Genomic DNA, 19,540 nt, shown 5'->3' with positions numbered 1-19,540 from the left:
AAGCACGCACAATAGTAGCGTTAAGAAGTGCTTAGAAAAAAACGCGACCGTTATGAAGATTGTGTATTTGCGACTGTAGAAATTCTTTTTCCAAACGATTAGGATTACAAAAAACCCTATAAGTTGCTAAAGACTGATCGAAAGGCAAACCGTCTTAGAAACATGTCGAGAATAATGTATGAGGACACGATACTCTTGGCATCTACCACGTACACCGAAGACTATGTTATGCTGACTCCCAAGGTACAAAGATGGCCTCCCGGAATGACATTTCGAAGGTAAATCCGCTGATACCTCCTATACAGCCTCCAGCACAAGATTGTCAAAGGTAATGTCACGCAAATGCTCTCGGAGCCGCCGAAGACAAAAACTGATGAGCGCATCAAATTCCACATTCTCCTAAACAGACACCTCGAGCTATGCACAGCAATGAAGCCCGACCCATGATGCGAAGAACAGGACAGAAGCCACACCCGTGAAATCGCCCGCTAAATATATAGGTGGCGAAAGGAAATCAAGTCATGTCATTACCGCCGCCAATTCCACACATTAATCGCCCAACACGCTCTCGACTTCATCGGTGGGCGCGGGAACAGCCTCATTTTCTTCATCCTCGATCTCGTCCTCAACAAGGCCTCTCGCCCTTAGCTCCTCCTCGCCCTCCCCTTCATCTTCTTCACCCCTCTCTTCCTCGTCGTCCTCATCATCTTCAATTATAATTTCCTTGCTCTTGGTGCTCTTCTCCTTGGAGCCGGCTTTGCCTTGCGGCTGTTTGGCCTTGGCCCTGGCCTTCACTCCACCCTTCGCCTTCTCCTTCTTCGCAACGTCCAGATGCGCAACCACCTCCTTCCAGTTCTGTCCCAAGCGGGCCCTATTCCTCTCCAGCCTCTTCCTCACCGGCCCTATCTCCCCCTTCTTCCCCTCCTTCCCATCCAACACCCCAGCCGCAATCCCCATAACCATGCGCGAGCCCAGCTCGCAGAGCCGCTGCTCAGCAATCAGGGCACGATGCTGCTTCTCCTCACGGGCGGCCTCATCTATGTCGTCGTCCTCATCCTCGCTCTCCGACTCAGGCTCCTCGTCCGGATCGACCGGCTCGTCGTCGACGTCGCCAGCCTCGAGCGTCTTGCCTGCACGCTTCGCAAACGCCTTCTCCGCCGCCCCCAGGATGCTCAGCAGCAGCCGCTGCACCGGCGCGTCGACCTCCTGCTCCAGGGCCTCCCAGTCGTCGTCGCCCGCGCCGCGCGAGCCACGCGCCTGCTTCGCGCTCGCGCGGGCCCGCGCCGTCCGCAGCGCGGGGAACATGTTGTACAGGTCCAACAGCAGGCACGCGGCGTCGAGGCGCAGGTCGTCGGCGGCGCGGCGCTCCTCCATGACCTGCGTGAGCGCGATGATGCACGCGTCGCGCCGCTCGGCGACGGCCGTCACGTCCGCGTCCGGGATCGCCGTCCCTGCTTGCAGGTGCGTCGCCCAGTGCGACACTTTCCACATGAAGTAGGGCAGTAGCGCGCGGAACGTTGTCGAAGTCAGCACGTCCTCCTGCGCGTCCGTCTCGGGATCCAGGTCCGCGGCCGGCACGCCGCGGCCGACCAGGTCGATGAGTGCGTCAATGGGTGGCGCAGCGGGCGCGGTTTCGAGGATTTCGGTACAGTCAGAGATGCTGGCGAGGTTCGCGATGCGCAGGACGGTGTTGGAGACGCCGGTCAGCACGTTGGCACTCAGGCTGCCGCGCGTGGTGAGGTCGCGGCCCTTTTTGAGCGTGTTGAAGGCGTTCATCGTCTCGTCCCATAGGGCTTGCACGCGGCCTTCGGTGATTTCTTTCAGCTCTTCGTAGCTCTGCGCGTGCCGGAGTGCCTCGCTGGCTTCCATGAGCACGCGCTCGTTGCCGTGCGTCAGGAATTGCTTGTTGATGTCGTCGAGCAGAGCTGCCAGGGTCGAGTCCTGGCGCAGTTCCTGGAAGACGTCCAGATTTAGAACTCGTTCGAGGTTGAGGACAGAAGATGCGGCGTCAGGCAGGGCACCAAATTTCTTAAGGAGGCGCGGGATCAGCACGGCAAGATGGCTTGCAGCTTCTTCCTGCGTTTCGAATAGTTCTCGTTTCTGGGCTTTTGTCTTCTTGGTCTTCTTGTCCTTATCTGATTCTGAGGCATGTGAAAGGCGGAGCTTGACAGTCGCGTTCAGGATCTCAAGCAAGATAATCTCTTCTCTCTCCGTTAGCTTGCAGTTCTGCTGCAACATCATATCCACATCTTCCGTGGATCCGTTCTGAGTGGTCTGTGAGTGGTCGAATAGAAGGTAACCAGCCAGAACCTCCCACTGCCTAATCTCAGGAATATAGTCATAGAGGGCCTGGGCAGCGAGTGAGAAGCGAGACTCAATCCCGGCCGCAATCAGTGTAAAATGTGATCCAGGGATCTGCTCTATTTGGCTCGGTAGTTCGGCCTCTTCGGAATCGTATATTGCCAGCTGTTCGACTAGGCATTTAAGCTTCAGCCATTCGAGCCTAGGGCTGTCATTGTCGTTGTTCTCAACAGTAACCAGTGCTTCTTGGAGAGCTTCTTGACCACCCATCTCGTCGATTTGATTCTCGTACGTTCCATTAATGTTCTCGGCGAAGAACCCGACGACAGCTTTTCGAACCCGTGGCTCCGAATCAAATATTAACCTACCGACGGAATCGATGTCATCAGGCTCAAGCAGGCCGGCCTCTCGGAGAATATCCAGAAGTTCGACTGAAGCTGCGCGAACAGTGGCTTCGGCGTCTCGTGTCGCCATTTCGACAATTCTAGCCCGGAACCGTTCCGTAAATGTCTTAAGTCCGCCAAGTTTGTCCTTATCGCGGAACAATTTTTGGAGTTGTTTTACAACCTCATGTCGAGTTGGTGCATGGGTGTCAGATAGCACCCATCCTAGGTATCGTAGATGATGGCCGTCGAAGAATAGATCTGGATAAGTCATTATCCATTCACTGAGTGCTTCAACGCACTCCACTCGTATCTTGGGGTCCACGTCTCGGTATCGGTGAACAAACACAGTATCAAACCAATCCCTGATGAAGCCATCAAGAACTTCTTGCCTTTGACCGGATTCTTTGGCCTTCTTTTCTAGAGCAGCAACTCTGCCCTTGTTCACTCGTGCCTTTTTCGCTTCTGACTCGCTTTGTCGTAGGGTCATGGCTGTATTTTCGACGAGATCCTTGCCTACATCGCATAGGGCGCTGACGATGGCGAGGGAAACAACGGTTGCGGTGTGTCTGAACGGGCGATTGCCGGCGGATGACATGGTACTTATCCATACTTCGATGTTCTCGATAAGCTCAATATTGTCGAAAAGGAGTCCGGATTTCGCAAGAGTTTCGATGAGTGAATTGAAGAAGCCGGCAAGAGAATGCTTGAAGGAGGCAGTGCCTTTTCCTTTGGCGATTAAGGGATAGTCTGTGATGTTTTGCTAGACGCGGTCAGCACGCGTCTCAGAAATGGGCAGCTCTAGCTTACTGCTTGATATTCCTCTTGTATATCCGTTAACTTGTTTGCGCAACTGTCTGGATCTTCGATGTCATGGATGTCAACCTTAAGATCGCATCCCGCGCACTTTAGAACGAAATTAACAATCTCGGCCACTGCTCGGGACTCGTGTTTGTTGAAATCGGACACCCATTGAGCTGCAACATCTTTGAGAGTATGTCCCTGCGTGAAGACTTCGGCTGCAAGGTATAATGGTCAGTGTTCTATCACCAACAGGATAACTCGATACTTACCGTACAGTCCCTCCGCTTCCTTAGCAGGGGCATTTTTCAACGGTCTTGCTTTCCTAGGTTTCTTTGCCTTCCCACTAGCAGCTGGGCGGATTGCAAGGCTAACAGTCTCGCCATTGGTCTTGGACTTCTTTGGCGCGGGCTTTCTGGCTGCCTTCTTCCCTTTTTTTGCCCTCTTCTTCTCCCTCACTTCCTCCTCGTCCGGCTCGCCCTCGCTTTCATCATCGACCTCCTCCTCCGACGTGTCATCCCCCATGCCCACATCTTCCTCATCTTGTTCGGTCCTTTTGCGCTTCGCGCTGCCGGTGGGGCTGGATGCTGCAAGGAATTCTGGCTTCCTGATGACGCGTCCAGATTTGCGCCGAGTTGCGCCAGTCTGCGTATCGGGGTCTGGCGAGGATACCTCCATGCTGGATAGGCGCGCGGGCATTTATAGCAGATACAGAGATCAGATTCGAAGTGACATGGAATGAGGTTGGGCGGGACTGTTGTTGTCGCAGTGCGGGAAGACGCGTTTGTCGAGGTGGGCATGCACAGCTCGCTAGAGAAAACCAGCGCCGGCAGCCTTGGCTGATTGAGGTCACCGCAAGGCTTTGTTTAGCGCGCTCCGCGTTATCTCATAAATCAGACGCTCCGTAGTAGAATTTTAGCCGAACTCAGTTAGATTAGCACGTGTTTGGTTACGGGGCAGGATACGCTCATATCTGCTCCCTATATTTCAAATTCTACAGCATCCTGGCGCATCCCGTGGTTAGCGTGTTTTGTCAACTTTCCCCTACAAAAAGGCCGTGCGGGAGTGGCTGCGCTAACCACCGGAATTGAAGAGATGCTGTACAACGCAGCGTCCGTCCGTGCACCAACGATCCATGAGATAAGCTCCCCGGAGGGATACCCCAGAACAGACGGTGAAGATATGCAGGAAGAGTGAAGTTATCCGAGGGTGAAAAGCGAATATAGGATGTACCTTCATAGCTGATTTGCTCTCGCTCGGCCGATCCGGTACGGCGGCGCTCCTTATGATGTGTTACTTCACTGCCCCTCCAGCCAATTTGTGTTAATGTCGCTCCTTCGCTTTGCTGCCCAGAAAAATCCTCAAAAACGAAGCTGGGCACCTATTCAATTGACGCAGCCCATCATGCAACATCATTTACACTACCGGTAGCATTATCTAAAGGACTACCATGTCCTTCTCCAATCCGTTTGCAGCTTCCGCGTCTCGCCCTGGCCATGGCGAAATCATCCTCTCCCTCCTCCCACCAGCAACACCAGTCCTTAAAACGCTCTCTTACCAGTACCCACTAAAACTCATAGCCCCTAACGCGGTTCCTCTTCCAGATACTGCGGACAGGGATGCACCAACGCTTGTCCACACCGTCTTTCTACTCACTTACGGCGGGGGGTTGGTCGCTGGTGACACTGTTCATTTAAATGTCACCCTGGAACCTACAACTAGGCTTATCTTGCTCACGCAGGGGAGCACGAAGATTTTCAAGACACCGAGCAGAGATGTAGTGAGTGGACAACGCACAAGCGTGGGCCTCACCGCCTGTGCCGCACTGTGCTACCTCCCAGACCCTGTCCAGCCATTCGAGCGAAGTGCCTTTGAGCAGGTGCAGGTATACAACTTGAAGGAGTCTCAAGGCAGTATGTGTGTCTGTGATTGGGTTTGTGAAGGCCGGAGTGCGAGGGGGGAGAAATGGAGCTTTTATAAATACACATCTAAGAATGAGGTTTGGTCGGTTACTAAAGAGGGGAAGAAAAGACTTCTTTTGCGGGACAACCTTATTCTAGATGAGAGTGGGAAGGTCGCTGGTGGGCTCGTCGATAGGATGGATGGGCTAGGAGTGTTTGGGACTATCATAATACGTGGACCGTTGTTCGAAGGTCTGGGGAAGTATTTCTTGAATGAGTTTGAACTTCTGCCTCGAATAGGCGGCAGGAAATGGGATACAGGAACAAAAGAGGCAGAGTTGAGTCTGGAAGAGACTCGAAGGCTTGCAAGACAGAAACAGGAAACGAGTGACGATTTAATATGGAGCACTGCCTCCATCAGAGGATTTGTCCTTGTCAAGTTTGGGGCCAGGGAAGTTGAAGGTGCCAAAAGATGGATGAGCCATATGTTGAAAAGCGAAGGCAGTGTGGAAAGGGATTTTGGAGAGCGAGCCTTGCTCTGCTTGAAGTGATGGATTAAGTTTTGAATCTACGGCATGGCTTCGGTGCTAGTTGTATCATTATATAGAGCTAATACAGCGTATTTCAGCATGGCATCTAGAGTAAAGGCCTTAACTATTGTTCCTCTTCTCATCCATAAGTTTTCTGTAGCTCTCGATGATGCTCTTCCTCGTCTCTCCAAGTTCCTCTCTTCTCCTCAAACTGCCAGCTGCATTGGGTACTTCTAAGACTTGTACTCGCGCTCCGTTCTTGACCTTGAACTTCTCCTTCGGAATTCGCGTGAACTGCGGCGGCTCCTGCACTACATCATGTAAACCCTTTGGCTGCTCACGATTCGCTTTTAATACCTCCCAGGGGTCTCCGTTATCATCGCCTTGTTCACCGACTAACTTCCTTCGTTTGCCCTTCTTGCCTTTAACTGGTATCTCGCTTGTCTTATCCTCCCACATTGCGTCCAGCTCGTCTTGCTCCTCCTCAGCTAATTCTCTTTCTTCCTCTTCTTTTTCCCGTATCCGCGCCTCCTCTTTTCGCCACTCTGCTTGTAATTTCCGCAGCTTCTTTTCATGCTTCGTCATCCGTTCCTTAACACCCTCCGCTGTCCTTCCTTTTTGCGCCAGCCCAGAAATTGGTAAAGCTTGGTTAACACGAGCAGCAAAATCAGACATGCGCTCTCCAGGCTGTATTTTCGGAACAGGCGGGGCTGTATTTTCGGACGCCTTGTTTGGGGTGTCCTGGCCCAATTTACGTTTCTTGCTCTTGGGAGCATTGCCATTATCCAGTCCTTTCGGTCCTTTGCCAGTTGAACGGAACTGCATAAGCCTAGCAAAGGCTTTTGGTGTGTCGTCTTCGCCATAGCCATCCTGGAGCTTCTTCCGCTTGGCTTTATTTCGCTTTGATTGCACGCTGTCTACACCAGCTTCTTTGCGAACTGGGAGAGGTTTCGCTTTGGCGGAAGGTGAGAGATCGAAGCTAAGAAAGAAAGAGGTTAGCTCTTCGAAAGTGTTTTCAGCTTCTAAGACATTGCTCACGAAGAGACATCGCCCGTCTTTCTTCTCGTGTGCTTGTGCGGCATGGTGTCGTCTGTTCGTAAATTTTTGGCTTGCCGGAAAAAGGTTCCGTACACGCTGCAAAATATTTCCGGGGAGGATATTCCCCGCGAGTGCGGCCTTGGCATCAAAAGTGCACGGTGATTTCTCCAGATACAGTTCGCATCGCCGTCTACGCTTTAAATTGGGTTATTAGGCTTATTATTTGGAGGCGCAGCCGGGTTCAGGGAACTCCGAAACTACCCTTAGTAATTTACGCATCGTAGCTTGCTCCCAAGTCTCGAGTTGTGTCTAGAGTTCCCATCCTTTACTTGGAACAAAACAAAGCCGAAGTTGTCGATCAGAGATTGAGCCAATCATAAATATTCCAAAGTCAGCATTCCTGCAAGGGAACGACCTGTCAAAGCGCACGAATGTGGGCGTGGCTGGAAGGTGGGTTATCTTCTCGGCTCATTCCATCTGGAAAGGCCTCGGGTGACTGGATCCCACCAACGAGATGGCGCCGCTGACAGCTCGTGGTCTGTGAATGAAAAGCAAGCCAATGCCATCTTTTCGGGAAAAATCGAGTCTGTGTCGTACTTGCAATGCCATCAGCTGCTCCATTCACTCACTATATTACCCTCACGTCGGCTCAAACGCTGCTCTTCCACCTACGCATTCCTTTTCCTGCAGCTTTGCGGAAAACGAGCACGCCTTTCAGCCGACGAAACAAGCTCTCGCTTCGGACCCTTTGCTTAGACCCTTGATCAATAAAGCACAGCCGAATCTCACAGCGCCGTTCGCCCCCGCCGCACCACTAAACGTGTCTAGAAGACACAGTGGCGTTCCTAGACTCAGCCGTAATATATCGTTGCGAGACAGTTTAAGGCAGGTCGCTCACGCGCGCGTTCGCCGCAAAACAGCATTCTACTACTTCTAGCACCTCCTCCCAGCATTTGGAGACACCTTCAGCTCGGGCTGCGACAATTGGAAATATTTGCAAAAGCTTTTCCCGACAGTTTCCCCGCACCGAGTGTTGCGGGCCTTCACTAGTTTGAGGGAAGACTAAGCTGCCTACCAAGCACGATCCGCACCGGGTTCGCTGGCCATTGGCGGGTCCCTGACATGNCGCGATTTTCGCGGAATCCAGACGAAGCATCTCTGCTCGCTGAGGATATCGAAGACTTAGACGTGCCTTACAGAGACGCTCCCATAGTGTCACTAAGATCACTGGAGGATGAGTATTCTGCTTGTGGAACTCGCCGACGTTCTTTTTGGAGAAGATTCCTGATGATCCTTGGACGCCGAAACGCGAGGCAACTTACAGATGGGCAACAATCGCTAAAGAAACCTTCAAAATATGGAAGCTTCGCCCATCGATCTAGAAAAGCAAGATGGAGGATGCGCATCTCTCGGATTTGCATGGCAATACCAATCCTGGTTTTATCTTTCTTGTAAGACATGTGGCAGCAAACGCCAAGATTTGAAGCAATACTAATCCTCGGCTTCTAGCGGGGTTGTCCATCTGGTCAATGTTTTTATGAGCATGGTGCCTACACTATGGGATGACGATCCACATCCTTTCCTACCTGGATGGGGTGAACCCGGGGAGCCTGGTGAAGGTTTAGCAAACTACCCAACAGACTTTACTCGAGATGTAATCCCTATACCATGCCACTCGCACAACGACTACTGGCGGCGGGTTCCGCTCTATCAGGCTCTTCACTATGGCTGTACCGGCGTTGAAGCGGATGTCTGGCTATTTGATGAGGAATTGTACGTTGGACACAACACAATATCATTGACTCGCAACCGCACATTCCGAAATCTTTACGTGGACCCATTAGTGAAAATATTAGACAAACAGAACCCAACTACAGAGTTCGGTAACGCCACACGGAACGGCGTTTTTGATGAAGATCCAAACCAAACCCTGGTGCTACTTGTGGATTTCAAGAACTCTGGCGAGGCTCTTTGGCCATACGTCGTGGACCAACTCAGCGCTCTAAGAGCAAAGAACTACTTGACCTATTTTGATGGTCGAAGCGTCTCGCCTGGACCTATCACAGTGGTCGCCACTGGCAATGCACCCTTCAATATCTTGACTGCCAATTCTACGTACCGGGATATCTTCTTTGATGCACCACTCGCGGACATGTGGGAGGAACCTAAAGAGGGGTTCCCACGCAATGGCGGGTTCCACCGTCACCACCCTAATTACGAAGGCAACGACGTCCCCTCATCATCGCAAGGCAGCAACTTCAACCGTAAACTGGCTAAACGTGGAAATGGAGGGCAAGGCAATACGGGCACCGAAGACGTCGAAAGTCCAGACGCCTTCACCAGCATGAATTCTTACTACGCCAGTGTCTCATTCACGAAAACAATCGGCCACGTCTGGGGTGGCCGTCTCTCAGCGCAACAAATGAGGTTGATAAGGGGTCAAATACAAGGTGCCAAGAGGCGTGGGCTTAAGGCGCGGTACTGGGACACTCCGTCGTGGCCTGTTGGGCTTCGTAACCACGTCTGGGCTGTGCTGGTGCGGGAAGGCGTGGATATGCTCAGCGTCGACAATTTAAGGGCGGCAGCTAGGTCGGACTGGAAGAGAAGAAATCATCACGGGTGGTTATGAGCGAGAAGAAACAAATATTCGCTGGTTTGTGGGTGAGAAGCACGGGCTCCTAGAAGGACCCTGGAGGCTTTCATATGGTTCAAACGACTGTTTCTCATGATGCACGGGAGGGTTGGAGCATAATTTGCATTGCATTGGGATTTGGATGGCATTGATATATTTCTCTGGATTGCTTAGCGGTTGCATGACGGGGTGATGAAGACGGACGGTTTTCTACGTTACTATGTAGTTGTTCACGAAGAGCACTTAGATACCCGTGCGATACAAGAATAAATTCAGCATATTTGAACTCTGGCTCTAGAGGATCAACTACTTGGCAAAGTGAATGTGGGGCCTCAGGCCCAGCTATCACACTTTTTGCTCTCGTCGCCAAGGCCCCGCCAGCCCCACCACCCAAAAATCTGACTCGACCGCAATCTGCAGCCAGACAGCCGTGTTCGATCCGCGCCTCAACCATCACGCCGCATGGTTTGAGACTTTGAAATTGACTATTATACCGTGAGAAGCAAGAAGGGGGTGGGCGGAATATGGCGAAGGGATTTGATGGACTCATCGAATATCTGCTTGAGGAGATTGCGCTGTGCGGCGAGATAGGTACGTCACTCAGCTTTGGCCATCCCAAAGCTTTCCGCGATAGGGAGATTTCGCCCAGGAAGAAAGGATCAGCTGAAATTCGAAACGACCACTCAGTTCCTGCCTATGATGGGTTATTCTATCTCATTCCTACTGGTTGCACAACCTCAGAGATGGCAGTTCGATTCTCGGCTGAGATGAAACGCAAAACATTTTATAGCATTTTATTACTACTGACAAACTAACTCTTCTCTTGCAGGAGCCAGCAGCGCTGACTTCAGGCGATTCGTCCAGCAATACTACACTCTCCCCGATCAAAACCCTGCTGGTTTGACCTTTGGGGGCCCAGAGACCGCACAGCTAACACCAGTCCTTGACAACAAACTTTACGAAAAGGTCTGGCAATGGCTTACTGCTCACCCAGACGTTTGGATTGGGGATGGCAAGAAATGCCGTACCTTCACACTCGCCGGGTTTGAAGCTTTAGAAGCAGAGGCTACAGAACGACAGAATGAACCGGTGCAGCAGGACCAATCGCCAACGGAAAGCAATAGTACTCCAAATCAAACCACCATACCAAATAATACTTCCAGATCTGCCTCTATTACTCCGGATACGGATCTTCCTCTACCACAGAATGGTGCAACCCAGCCTATCCCTGAAACCGGACTTACTGAAAACCAAGGGATCCAGGATGATAGCAATGAGAATGCTCCAGAGTCTTCTTCTACTGAACATGGTTCAAGATCCTCCCTACAGCAAGTTCACCCAGACCAAGGAACTGCTCCCACAAATGCACGACGAGTTGATTCCAGCAAAAGGCAGTCTCCTGCGATTAAACCGAGGGGTCGCAAACCCTGGCCTATTCCAGCAGCCCCCCCGAAAGACCCTGTACCTACTGCACTACGAATACACACGAACAAAGAACGCATCTGGCAGGCCATTGCAGGGCATAGTGTCGATTACAAGAGGGTACCCCTGCATGAATTTGTGCTTCTTTCTATCATTGCCGCTCAGGGTGAAGAGGGTATAATACAACCTGAGCTTACAAAGCTGAGTGGGCAAGACAAACGATCGACGCCTCACAGAACAGATCAACTCGCTGCAAAAGGCTACATTGAGAAGAAATCGGTCAATATTCGAGGGTTTCGCACGAGTTTGTGCACGCACAGGAAGTTCGTGGGTAAATCTAGCGCCAGTCAACACGTAAATGAAAATAGCAAAGACGTCTTCATTGGTGGGACTCTGATTCTCGATAATCTTATTTGGTACCTCTATGATCTCTTGAGGGATATCCAGATTGTATCTTTGCAGGATCTCCGAAGAAAGCTAGTAAGAATTCATATTATCCTAGAAGGTGTTGTTCAAGACTAACTTAGAAAAGGGTATTGAAAAGGTCAAGCAATGGCAGGGCAGAGCGTTAGCCAATGCACTCATCCGGCTAGATGCTGCTGGATTCATCAAGCGAGTAAAAGCCAAAGTGAAAGGCTCGGAAGATGTGTGGCTTCGATGCATCAAGCTCTTACGAACACCCAACGAAGACGACCACCAGGCTTTGAACTTTGGGCAGAGGGCAGTCCATGCCGGGCCCAGCGAAGGGATTCTAGAGGAAGACCAAGATGGCGATGAAGAGATGCGTGATCTGGATCTCGAAGCGGATTATGGTGACTGGAATATGCTCGAGAATGACGAAGACGAGGTCGAAGAAATTACCCGGATCCCACCTCAATGGAACCTTGACCAACCGCTGAACAACTTTATATTTGACGCCATTCAAGCGGCTGGGCCTCGTGGTGGAAATTCTGCAGCAAGTGCCTCCTTTCGCCCAGGCGATGACTATTTTCTAATATCTATATAGGGAATTCGAGACTTTTCGATGGGCAAATTCTGGAAACGATCGCTTGAAACAACACTCACCAAGCTCACTGACAATTGGCAAAAATCCCAACCACCGCATCTAAAACACTTCACGGTAATCAGAGATACTGCAATTACGACCGAAAAGAGGTACATACATTACATATACCGAACCTATGATAGCTTTCAAAAGGCTATCGACGCAGGCGAGACATCTTGGGAAGCCGTGAAAAATGAAGTTCAAAGCAATGCTACAAAGAAAGACCGTCCGTCCAAGAAACCAATTGAACAGCCGGGGAGTGATTTAGATGAGTGGGGCTTCCCAAAGCTGTCGCCAAAGCTGTTCCATGGTCGAAATGGTACTTCGACCCTAAAGCAGTGTCGGGAAACTATAGTTGGAGAAGGATCTCGAACGGTCTGGGATGCAGACTTGCTAAACCGGTTGGGCCATGCCAGAACGGTCCGTCGAGGACGTCCACCGAAGCAACCGTTTCCACATGTTGACTCTTCGCTACAAACTCCGGACCAGATTATAGACAGAAGGCAAGCACCCAGTCAACCGAGTGCTCAAAGATACAGAGACGCAGTACGAGCTAAACGAGAGGCAAATCGCATTCGCAAGGCGGCAGAGGAGCTTGCCTTCAAAGAGCTCGAAGCTACCGCTCGTAAAAGAGATTCACAAGTTGCAGGTCTCAACAACGAAACCCAAGAAAACGACGACCCTCGTATAGAGATACCTGATAAGCCGAGAAAGAGACGTATTTTGACGAAGGTACAGAGGGTAAAGATGGGATTGTTACCTAGAAAACGTGGCCGACCGCCTAAATCAGCGTATGCAAACCGTGAGGGTAGCCAAAATGACGGATCGCCAGCAATGGTTGAAGCAGCTGAGGGTAACACTCCGGAACCTCCTCAAATTTCAAAGAAGAGACGTCCTAGACAACCTAAGAAAACGGTGACAGCAATACCAACAGAGGATCAAGACATGGTGGTGGTCCAAGACAACACATCTCTAAATGCTGATGCGTCGATGCCCGTCGCCAATGATGACGACGTACTTCCCCAAACGCAAAATGAGAATGGAGAAGCGGCCCCTTTTCAAACTCCAAAGAAGAAACGCGGACGAAAGCCGAAGAATTCGGCTTTGGTCACACTACCTTCAAATCAAGAAATCTTTGAAGAGACGCAAGGTAATGCAGAGACCAACACTACCACCCTTACAGGTGGAAGCGTTGAGAATGACTCGGTTCCAAGAAAAAGAGGTCGGCCACGGAAGGAACAGCGCCCAGCGCCCAAACGCGCAAGACTAGATCTGGACAGACCAACAAGCCAGCAGAGCAGTGGCCCGACAGAACTAAACGCGACAACTATAAGCTCTTTCACACCAAGCAATGGGGGAACTCAGGCTGCTACATCTCCAGCCCGGGTTCGTACTGTTGAGAAAGTAGTAGTGGTACGTCCTTTGCAAACGAAAAAGACGCCTCGAGGGCGGGGTCGGAAAAAGACCCAGAAGGCTATTGATGCCGAACACACCATTGCAACCCTCACTGAAATCGAAGGCTCAGATGCAGAACCCGCCGAATCCATACGAGTAGAACCCACAAGAGCAGAACCCACAGAGGAAGTAATCTCTAACATTGATAATCTTGAGGTAACACCCTCCGGGGTGGGATCTACTGATGCGCTGCCTGCCGGCATAGAACCCAGCGAATTTGAAAACCGCGTGCAAGAGATTATCAAGCTCTATACGGACAGGTCAAAACCAGGCATTTATGTGAACCCATTCACCACCCGAAAGATTGGTGGGAGGGGCCGCCCTCGTAAGGCTCTAATGGCTATTTTCAAATCAGGTCGATTGCATGAACTTGACTGGTTTGGACCTGAGCCGCAACTGCCTACACAACCGGATTCCGCGCGATCTTTACCTTCGGTCAATGACGCATCTCCTATGGCAGCAGCAGCGTCCGATACCCCGGAAATGAGACCTGAATCTGTACCCCTCAAAAGGAAAGCTCCTCGACCACGAAAACGTCAAGAACCGCCTTCTAAGAAGCAAAGACTTGAATCAGAAACAATAGGAGAAGGTATTTCTCGGCCAGAGCAAAATTTAGACGTACCAGAAACCTCTACTCCGATTGAGGTGCCAAGTTCCACCGCTTCACCAGCCCCAACGCAGGAATCAGCTCCCGAAAATCCAGAATTAGCCTTGAGCATAGCCGAATACCATTCGCCAAATCACCAAGGCGGCAGGGAGTCATACGATAGTCCCTCCGGGCAGGAGATCAACCCCAAGAAGCCATATCGCAGCCCCTACGGAGGGCTTGACAGTGCTGGGGCCACTACGGAACCAAGCAATTTTTCTGAGACCTCTGCCAGCATTCAGTCTCAGGGGAGCACAACGTTCGACAATGGACTTCAACCTTCAAGGCTTACTGCCCTAGAGACCGCTGAAACGGGTGAACCCATCACTTCGGCAACGGAAACTGCATCTCTCAGACCCACTAATAATGTTAACACTACCATGCATCATGCGGAAGCATTAGCAAGGGCAGATCAAAATAGAGAGAGTAGCAGTTTATCGGCTTTTCCCCCGTCAGCACCTCAAGAGGTTGATACAGGCATACAGATATCGAATCATGGTCTAAATGAAAAGGAAATCTCAGAGCTCGCTCCTATCCCAGCTAACGGCAGCGTGCGTGGCCAGAATGGCCAGAGGTTATCAACGCCTTTAGAGGTTCCAGAGGCCCAGCAAAATCTGGTCAACATACCCGATGCAGAGATTGTTGAGTTACCTGAAGTCAAATCAACACCAGTGAAAAATCGCGGCGTTGTCCTTGGGGGTGGAAGCATTAGCCTCCTAAGGAATCGCATCATTCTTGGTATTCTCGAGAACTGTAATGGTGTCTACCCAGGGGCCCATGAAATACAGGCACCTTTCTATACAACTTGGGATAAAACCACGAGTGAATCCATGAGACCGGACCGAGCGACTCTAATCAAAGCCATAAAAGGCCTCATCGACACCGGAAAAATAAGAAAGCTTGCCTTCACTTATCAAACGCAAAGTGGCATGACTCTCACAAAGAATATACTAACATTGTCCAGTGTTAATCCTCTATCAACAGAGGTAAAGAGCTTGCAGGAGAAGATGATTGAGGCACACCCAAATTTATACTATCCTCCTCAAGTCAATGACCTTCTTGGAGATCTCCAGGCGAGGGGCCATCACCGGAATTTCGAGATAGAGACAGAGGTGACTGTGGAGCGCTTATATCCCACTGTTGGACGTCTAGAACGAAGAATTAGGCTATCCAAGGAAGAGCGAGAAGAGAGGAGAAGAGAAGCCGCCCGTCGTGCGTATCAGAAGAGGAGAGAAAAGCAAATATCTTTACGCGATTCTCTCCAAGCCAGCCTTCAAAAGCGTAAACCTGGACGCCCTCGAATAGTAAGGCTCGATCGTCTTGAAGATGGCAACGCTCAAGCCGCACGTCCACAAATAGTGATTCCTAGTCAGTTGGCCTTTATACCCCGGCAAGTCGACCCGCTTTATCAGTCGTTTGATTCTAGTACTCAAATACTTCCTTCTCATCTATTACCAACCGCCCAGGGAGGATCTCATGCGAACATCAATGCATCGTTTGGACTTACTGGGGCATTACCCAACCAAGCCAGACTGGATGATGAATCAGACGGATATGAAGCATCACAGGCATATGATGAGGATAACTTCAGGTATACGAATGATCTTGAGAAATTTCAAGTACATCATTCGTTGGAAAGCTATGGCGAAGGGTTCGGATTCGGACAAGCTTTCGCCGAATCAGAAAATTTGGAATCTTATGACGATCGGGGTTCTACGGCAGAATCTCCTGGCACTCAGTATATTTCTGGAAGCGGCACCGAGTCTGAAATTGACAGAGATGACGAGCACCAAGAGGATCAAGAAGAAAACATGGGTACAACTCAAATAGACTACTCAAGAGTGATAACATTCGACAACGCCCCTCCTGTAGAACGGAGCGATATATTATTTGACTCTGCGGCACCAACACTCCGGATTGTCCAGCCACCAGAAAAATATACTGGGCTAATATGGGACGTAAAGTTTGGGCGAAACCTAGGCCCGAAGGATTTTGACCAGGATTACGAGCTGCAGCATATTACCACTCTCACAGACCCCGATATAAGATTCCATCCCACCACAGGTACCTTCTCAACAGAATTTTTCGTGGAGCGAAATGCGCGTCTTTCGATATGGAGATATGATCCGTGGAAAGGCTACAGGGATGCCAGGCCCCAGAATCTTGCAGATATTACCTCACAAAGGTTTGGAAGATCCATGCCTGTAAACTGGTATGACCAAAGATGGATGCGCGACGGAGGACATGGCAGGTTTTTCTCAGATGTTCATCACGTCATGGTTTGGGAACACGAATACCCTTGGCTTCCTGAGCTCGAGGAGATTCAGTTCATTAACCATTTCATGCCTGGCGATCATATCACTACAGAAGAGACGGGCTCAAACGATAACCCCATTGTGATTGAAGAAGACGCCTTCGCAGGAGAGACAGGGGCCTTTAATACTCCACACTGGATCCACTATAAAGATACCGAAAAGGCCGTACATAAGGCTGGACGACGTCCTGCAGTTCCATGGGCACCTGTAGCTGGGCAAATTCCTGCTATGCAACAACCACTTCGGATTTTAAATTCCAGTCAAAATGTTCATAATAATCCGTCAGGACCCAAAGCGGCACCTACACCAACCGCCGAGAAGCGGAAGAGGAAGTACGGCCCAGGAAAATCAAAAGCTAAGCCAACAACCACTACTCCACCCAATACAAGCAATAATCCATTAGAAATCCTAAGAGCTCCACCGAAGAGAGGCCCAAGATTCAAACAGTATAAGACGTCGACTTCTGTCTGTCATATCGACGATGTTGCTACAAAGAAACTACTCTATACAGTTGTTGTTGTCCAGACTCTGACTGGCGGCGTTGAACAAATAGTTAGTTGGGGCATCGTACGAAAGGTTTTCCGCAACCATACCAACTTCGATCTGAAAACGTTCAAGGCTTGTTGGAAGTTCATTCAATGCAACTTTTACTCAGCCCTTCAAAAGTTGACCGAAGTCTTCCAAGATGCTTTCATTCAGGCTTATGAAACTGGCGAGGTACCAAGCATCGACTACGAAGACCTAGAGACATATGATTGGGATAGGGTCATCGAATGGACACAGCGAAAGTTCAAAGTACTTCCCGAGCTTGATGAACTGCCCACCGATCGTCAGGCCTTGGAGAAGGCATATGTCGTTGAAGCTGTTCCACCTCGGAATGAAGTGCACGAGAATTATTTCAGGCCAGTTGTGACGAATAGTCGCCGGGAGCACCTCCTCTGTGCACATACCTACGCTTTACCTCTCCATTCGCCTAAGTCTACCACACCGCAAACCACCACCGACGCTGACTTTGCCCGCGCAAAGTCTTGGATCCAGGCCAATATCGCAACCCCTGAATCTCGCTATAATGCTCGAGCTGCATACGACAAGCTGGCCCAACTCGGTGAACCGTTAATCGAGAAGGTTCTCAGGGCGTTGCTAAAGAACCAATCGCTAAAACATCAGAAGGCTGGCCGAGAATTACCTGGCCGCAACTACGAATTTTCGGCGAAATTCATCCAAGGTTTCAAACGTGGACTAGACGTCTCGAATTTCTGGGAGGCAGTGACATTCAAACAGCAGCTGGACGAGGCGTTTAAGGCTCAACGCCCTTCTTCCGACTCTCATCCTTCGAATAATTATGGCCAGACCAATAGCAGCGGTGACATTTCGATGGCAGACGCCATTACCAACCCCACACCAAATGCACATCCAGCTGCCGCAGCAGGCGCAAGCCCCTGGGGAGACTTGGTCGATAGTCAAGCAGCAACTTCAAACGCCCAATCACCAGCAGCGCAAACGACACCCACAGAGGACCGAGGCCAAACACCCAGCTTCCCCCTATCTCCAGCCGCGCCGGACGGAGCCCTGATAGCTCTATCCGACCTCCTCGCCCACAACCGCGTCAAACTCGTCCCGCGCCTCCCACCCATCAACAATGAGTTCGGCGCGCCGCTCCCCCGCCTCTCCACCTGGGGCTTCACAGAGGGCCATTACAAGACCGCCGCCATGGACCGCAGCCGCATCGTCTGGGACACCGACGTCGTGCCCACGCCCTACTACCGCTTCGGCAGCACCCTGGCCTCCGCCGATGCCGCCACCGCCGATGCCGCCCCCACTGGCTGGGCCGCGCTACCCTCGCCCCCGACGCCAGATGCGAGTGACCTGATGGCGAGCATCCCGCTGTGGTGCGACATCGACGGCGGGGTCGTCGCGGAGTGGTGGGAGCGTTGCGTGTGCGTCGTGCTGCAGTTCGTGGCGCTGCGCGCGGGGACGCGGACGGTGGAGATCGCGGGCTCGTTCAAGGGGCTGGTGGAGCTGTGGGAGGTCGAGCTGTGCGTGGGGTGGTTGGCTGAGGTTGGGGCGCTGGGGATGGCGCTGGGTGGGGGGGTGGCGAGGAGGGGGGTTGGGGGACAGGAAGGGGAGTGAGGGTGAGAGGGGTGGTGGGGTGGTGGGAGGTGGAGCGGCGGGCTCTGCGGGTGCGGATGGACGTGTTGGTAGATCGGTTTCTCTCAGTGCTGGTGGTGAGCCTAGTGAGCCTGGTGGAGCTAGTGGAGCTGGTCTAGCGGAATTCGGGGGTGGAAGTCAGGGTGAGGTGCAGGTGGAAGATTGATGGGTGATGAGGCATGATTTTTCGGTTGCGTGATGGAGCTTACCTTGTATTATTATACTGCTGAGAGATGCTTTATGGCTGTGGATGAGGGATGATGTTGCATAGATTCTCGATGCTTAAGGCGGTCTCAGATTTATAGAACCAAAAAAGTGCAATATATTACTACCTCAACTACTCCTTCTACCATCTCAGATATGGTTCACTGTTCATATATATATATCGTCATACTCGCTGTGCTCGTCAGTCAGCTAAATTATATAAAAATCCGATTGTACGACCAGTCTGAAATAATCAATAGCACGCAAGTAATCGATAAACAACAAGTCAAGTCCGTTCATTTACTTAAGCCTTAGGTGAAAATTATTTCAATCCGAATTTTCAATAGTTGAATATCTAGCTAAAAGCCAATAAGATGGAAGTTCGCTGTCAAAATAGTACGCTGAACGCTTCTTTATTTTACTTTCTTTCAGCAAGCCAGGCAGTCGTCCGGCCCAGAGGAGAAGGCCCGTTCGCGAACACCAGAACTCTAGGTGTATGCGTCCTGCAAGGACTCATTTTAGCTGCAGTATCTGCAAAATACCGTTCTGCAGGAAGGGAGGCTGCTGGAGACCTCATATCGAGCAACCCAACTCCAAAGAATAAGCCTATATATATCAATTTGCTATGAAATCAAATGCTTTGTATTCCTGTGCACATGCATTGAGTTCTACTGATCTGATTGGTAGGCTCTTATCGATAACACTGGGCCTAAGGTTGT

General features: G+C 51.0%; 5 protein-coding genes across 5 annotated transcripts; 3 read left to right on the top strand and 2 right to left on the bottom strand.

Annotated features, from left to right (window-relative positions):
* Positions 1 to 549: 549 nt before the first annotated feature.
* Positions 550 to 4,184, bottom strand: K441DRAFT_593873 (STAG-domain-containing protein; the record flags this gene model as incomplete). Its single annotated transcript, XM_067644928.1, has 3 exons — positions 550 to 3,447; positions 3,495 to 3,703; positions 3,758 to 4,184. The coding sequence occupies 3 exons, from the start codon at positions 4,182 to 4,184 to the stop codon at positions 550 to 552; spliced, it is 3,534 nt and encodes a 1,177-aa protein (XP_067497003.1).
* A 586-nt stretch (positions 4,185 to 4,770) lies between these two features.
* On the top strand, positions 4,771 to 6,038 carry K441DRAFT_648426 (UreD-domain-containing protein). The gene has a single exon (XM_067646891.1). The coding sequence runs from the start codon at positions 4,936 to 4,938 to the stop codon at positions 5,935 to 5,937; it is 1,002 nt and encodes a 333-aa protein (XP_067497002.1). The 5' UTR covers positions 4,771 to 4,935; the 3' UTR covers positions 5,938 to 6,038.
* On the bottom strand, positions 5,987 to 7,233 carry K441DRAFT_742150 (uncharacterized protein; the record flags this gene model as incomplete). Its single annotated transcript, XM_067654383.1, has 2 exons — positions 5,987 to 7,149; positions 7,216 to 7,233. The coding sequence occupies 2 exons, from the start codon at positions 7,231 to 7,233 to the stop codon at positions 6,037 to 6,039; spliced, it is 1,131 nt and encodes a 376-aa protein (XP_067497001.1). The 3' UTR covers positions 5,987 to 6,036.
* A 353-nt stretch (positions 7,234 to 7,586) lies between these two features.
* Positions 7,587 to 9,878, top strand: K441DRAFT_648421 (uncharacterized protein). Its single transcript, XM_067646890.1, has 2 exons — positions 7,587 to 8,405; positions 8,464 to 9,878. Exons 1-2 carry the CDS (start codon positions 8,077 to 8,079, stop codon positions 9,581 to 9,583), a joined length of 1,449 nt encoding a protein of 482 aa, XP_067497000.1. The 5' UTR covers positions 7,587 to 8,076; the 3' UTR covers positions 9,584 to 9,878.
* Positions 9,879 to 10,110: 232 nt separating this feature from the next.
* On the top strand, positions 10,111 to 18,955 carry K441DRAFT_701218 (uncharacterized protein; the record flags this gene model as incomplete). The annotated part of the gene is made up of 6 exons (XM_067653318.1): positions 10,111 to 10,177; positions 10,416 to 11,488; positions 11,541 to 11,963; positions 12,015 to 12,163; positions 12,197 to 18,505; positions 18,672 to 18,955. 6 exons carry the CDS (start codon positions 10,111 to 10,113, stop codon positions 18,781 to 18,783), a joined length of 8,133 nt encoding a protein of 2,710 aa, XP_067496999.1. The 3' UTR covers positions 18,784 to 18,955.
* Between the last annotated feature and the right edge of the window lie 585 nt (positions 18,956 to 19,540).

This window comes from Cenococcum geophilum, assembly GCF_001692895.1.
Source record: "Cenococcum geophilum 1.58 unplaced genomic scaffold K441scaffold_85, whole genome shotgun sequence".
In the NCBI taxonomy this organism is placed as follows: domain Eukaryota; kingdom Fungi; phylum Ascomycota; class Dothideomycetes; order Gloniales; family Gloniaceae; genus Cenococcum; species Cenococcum geophilum.
Note: the sequence above shows the minus strand (reverse complement) of the source record. Positions and strands in the feature narration are given on the sequence as shown.

What these genes read in the sequence shown, in the direction of transcription:
- K441DRAFT_648426 (XM_067646891.1), top strand. Translation starts at nt 4,936, where the DNA reads ATGTCCTTCTCCAATCCGTTTGCAGCTTCCGCGTCTCGCCCTGGCCAT.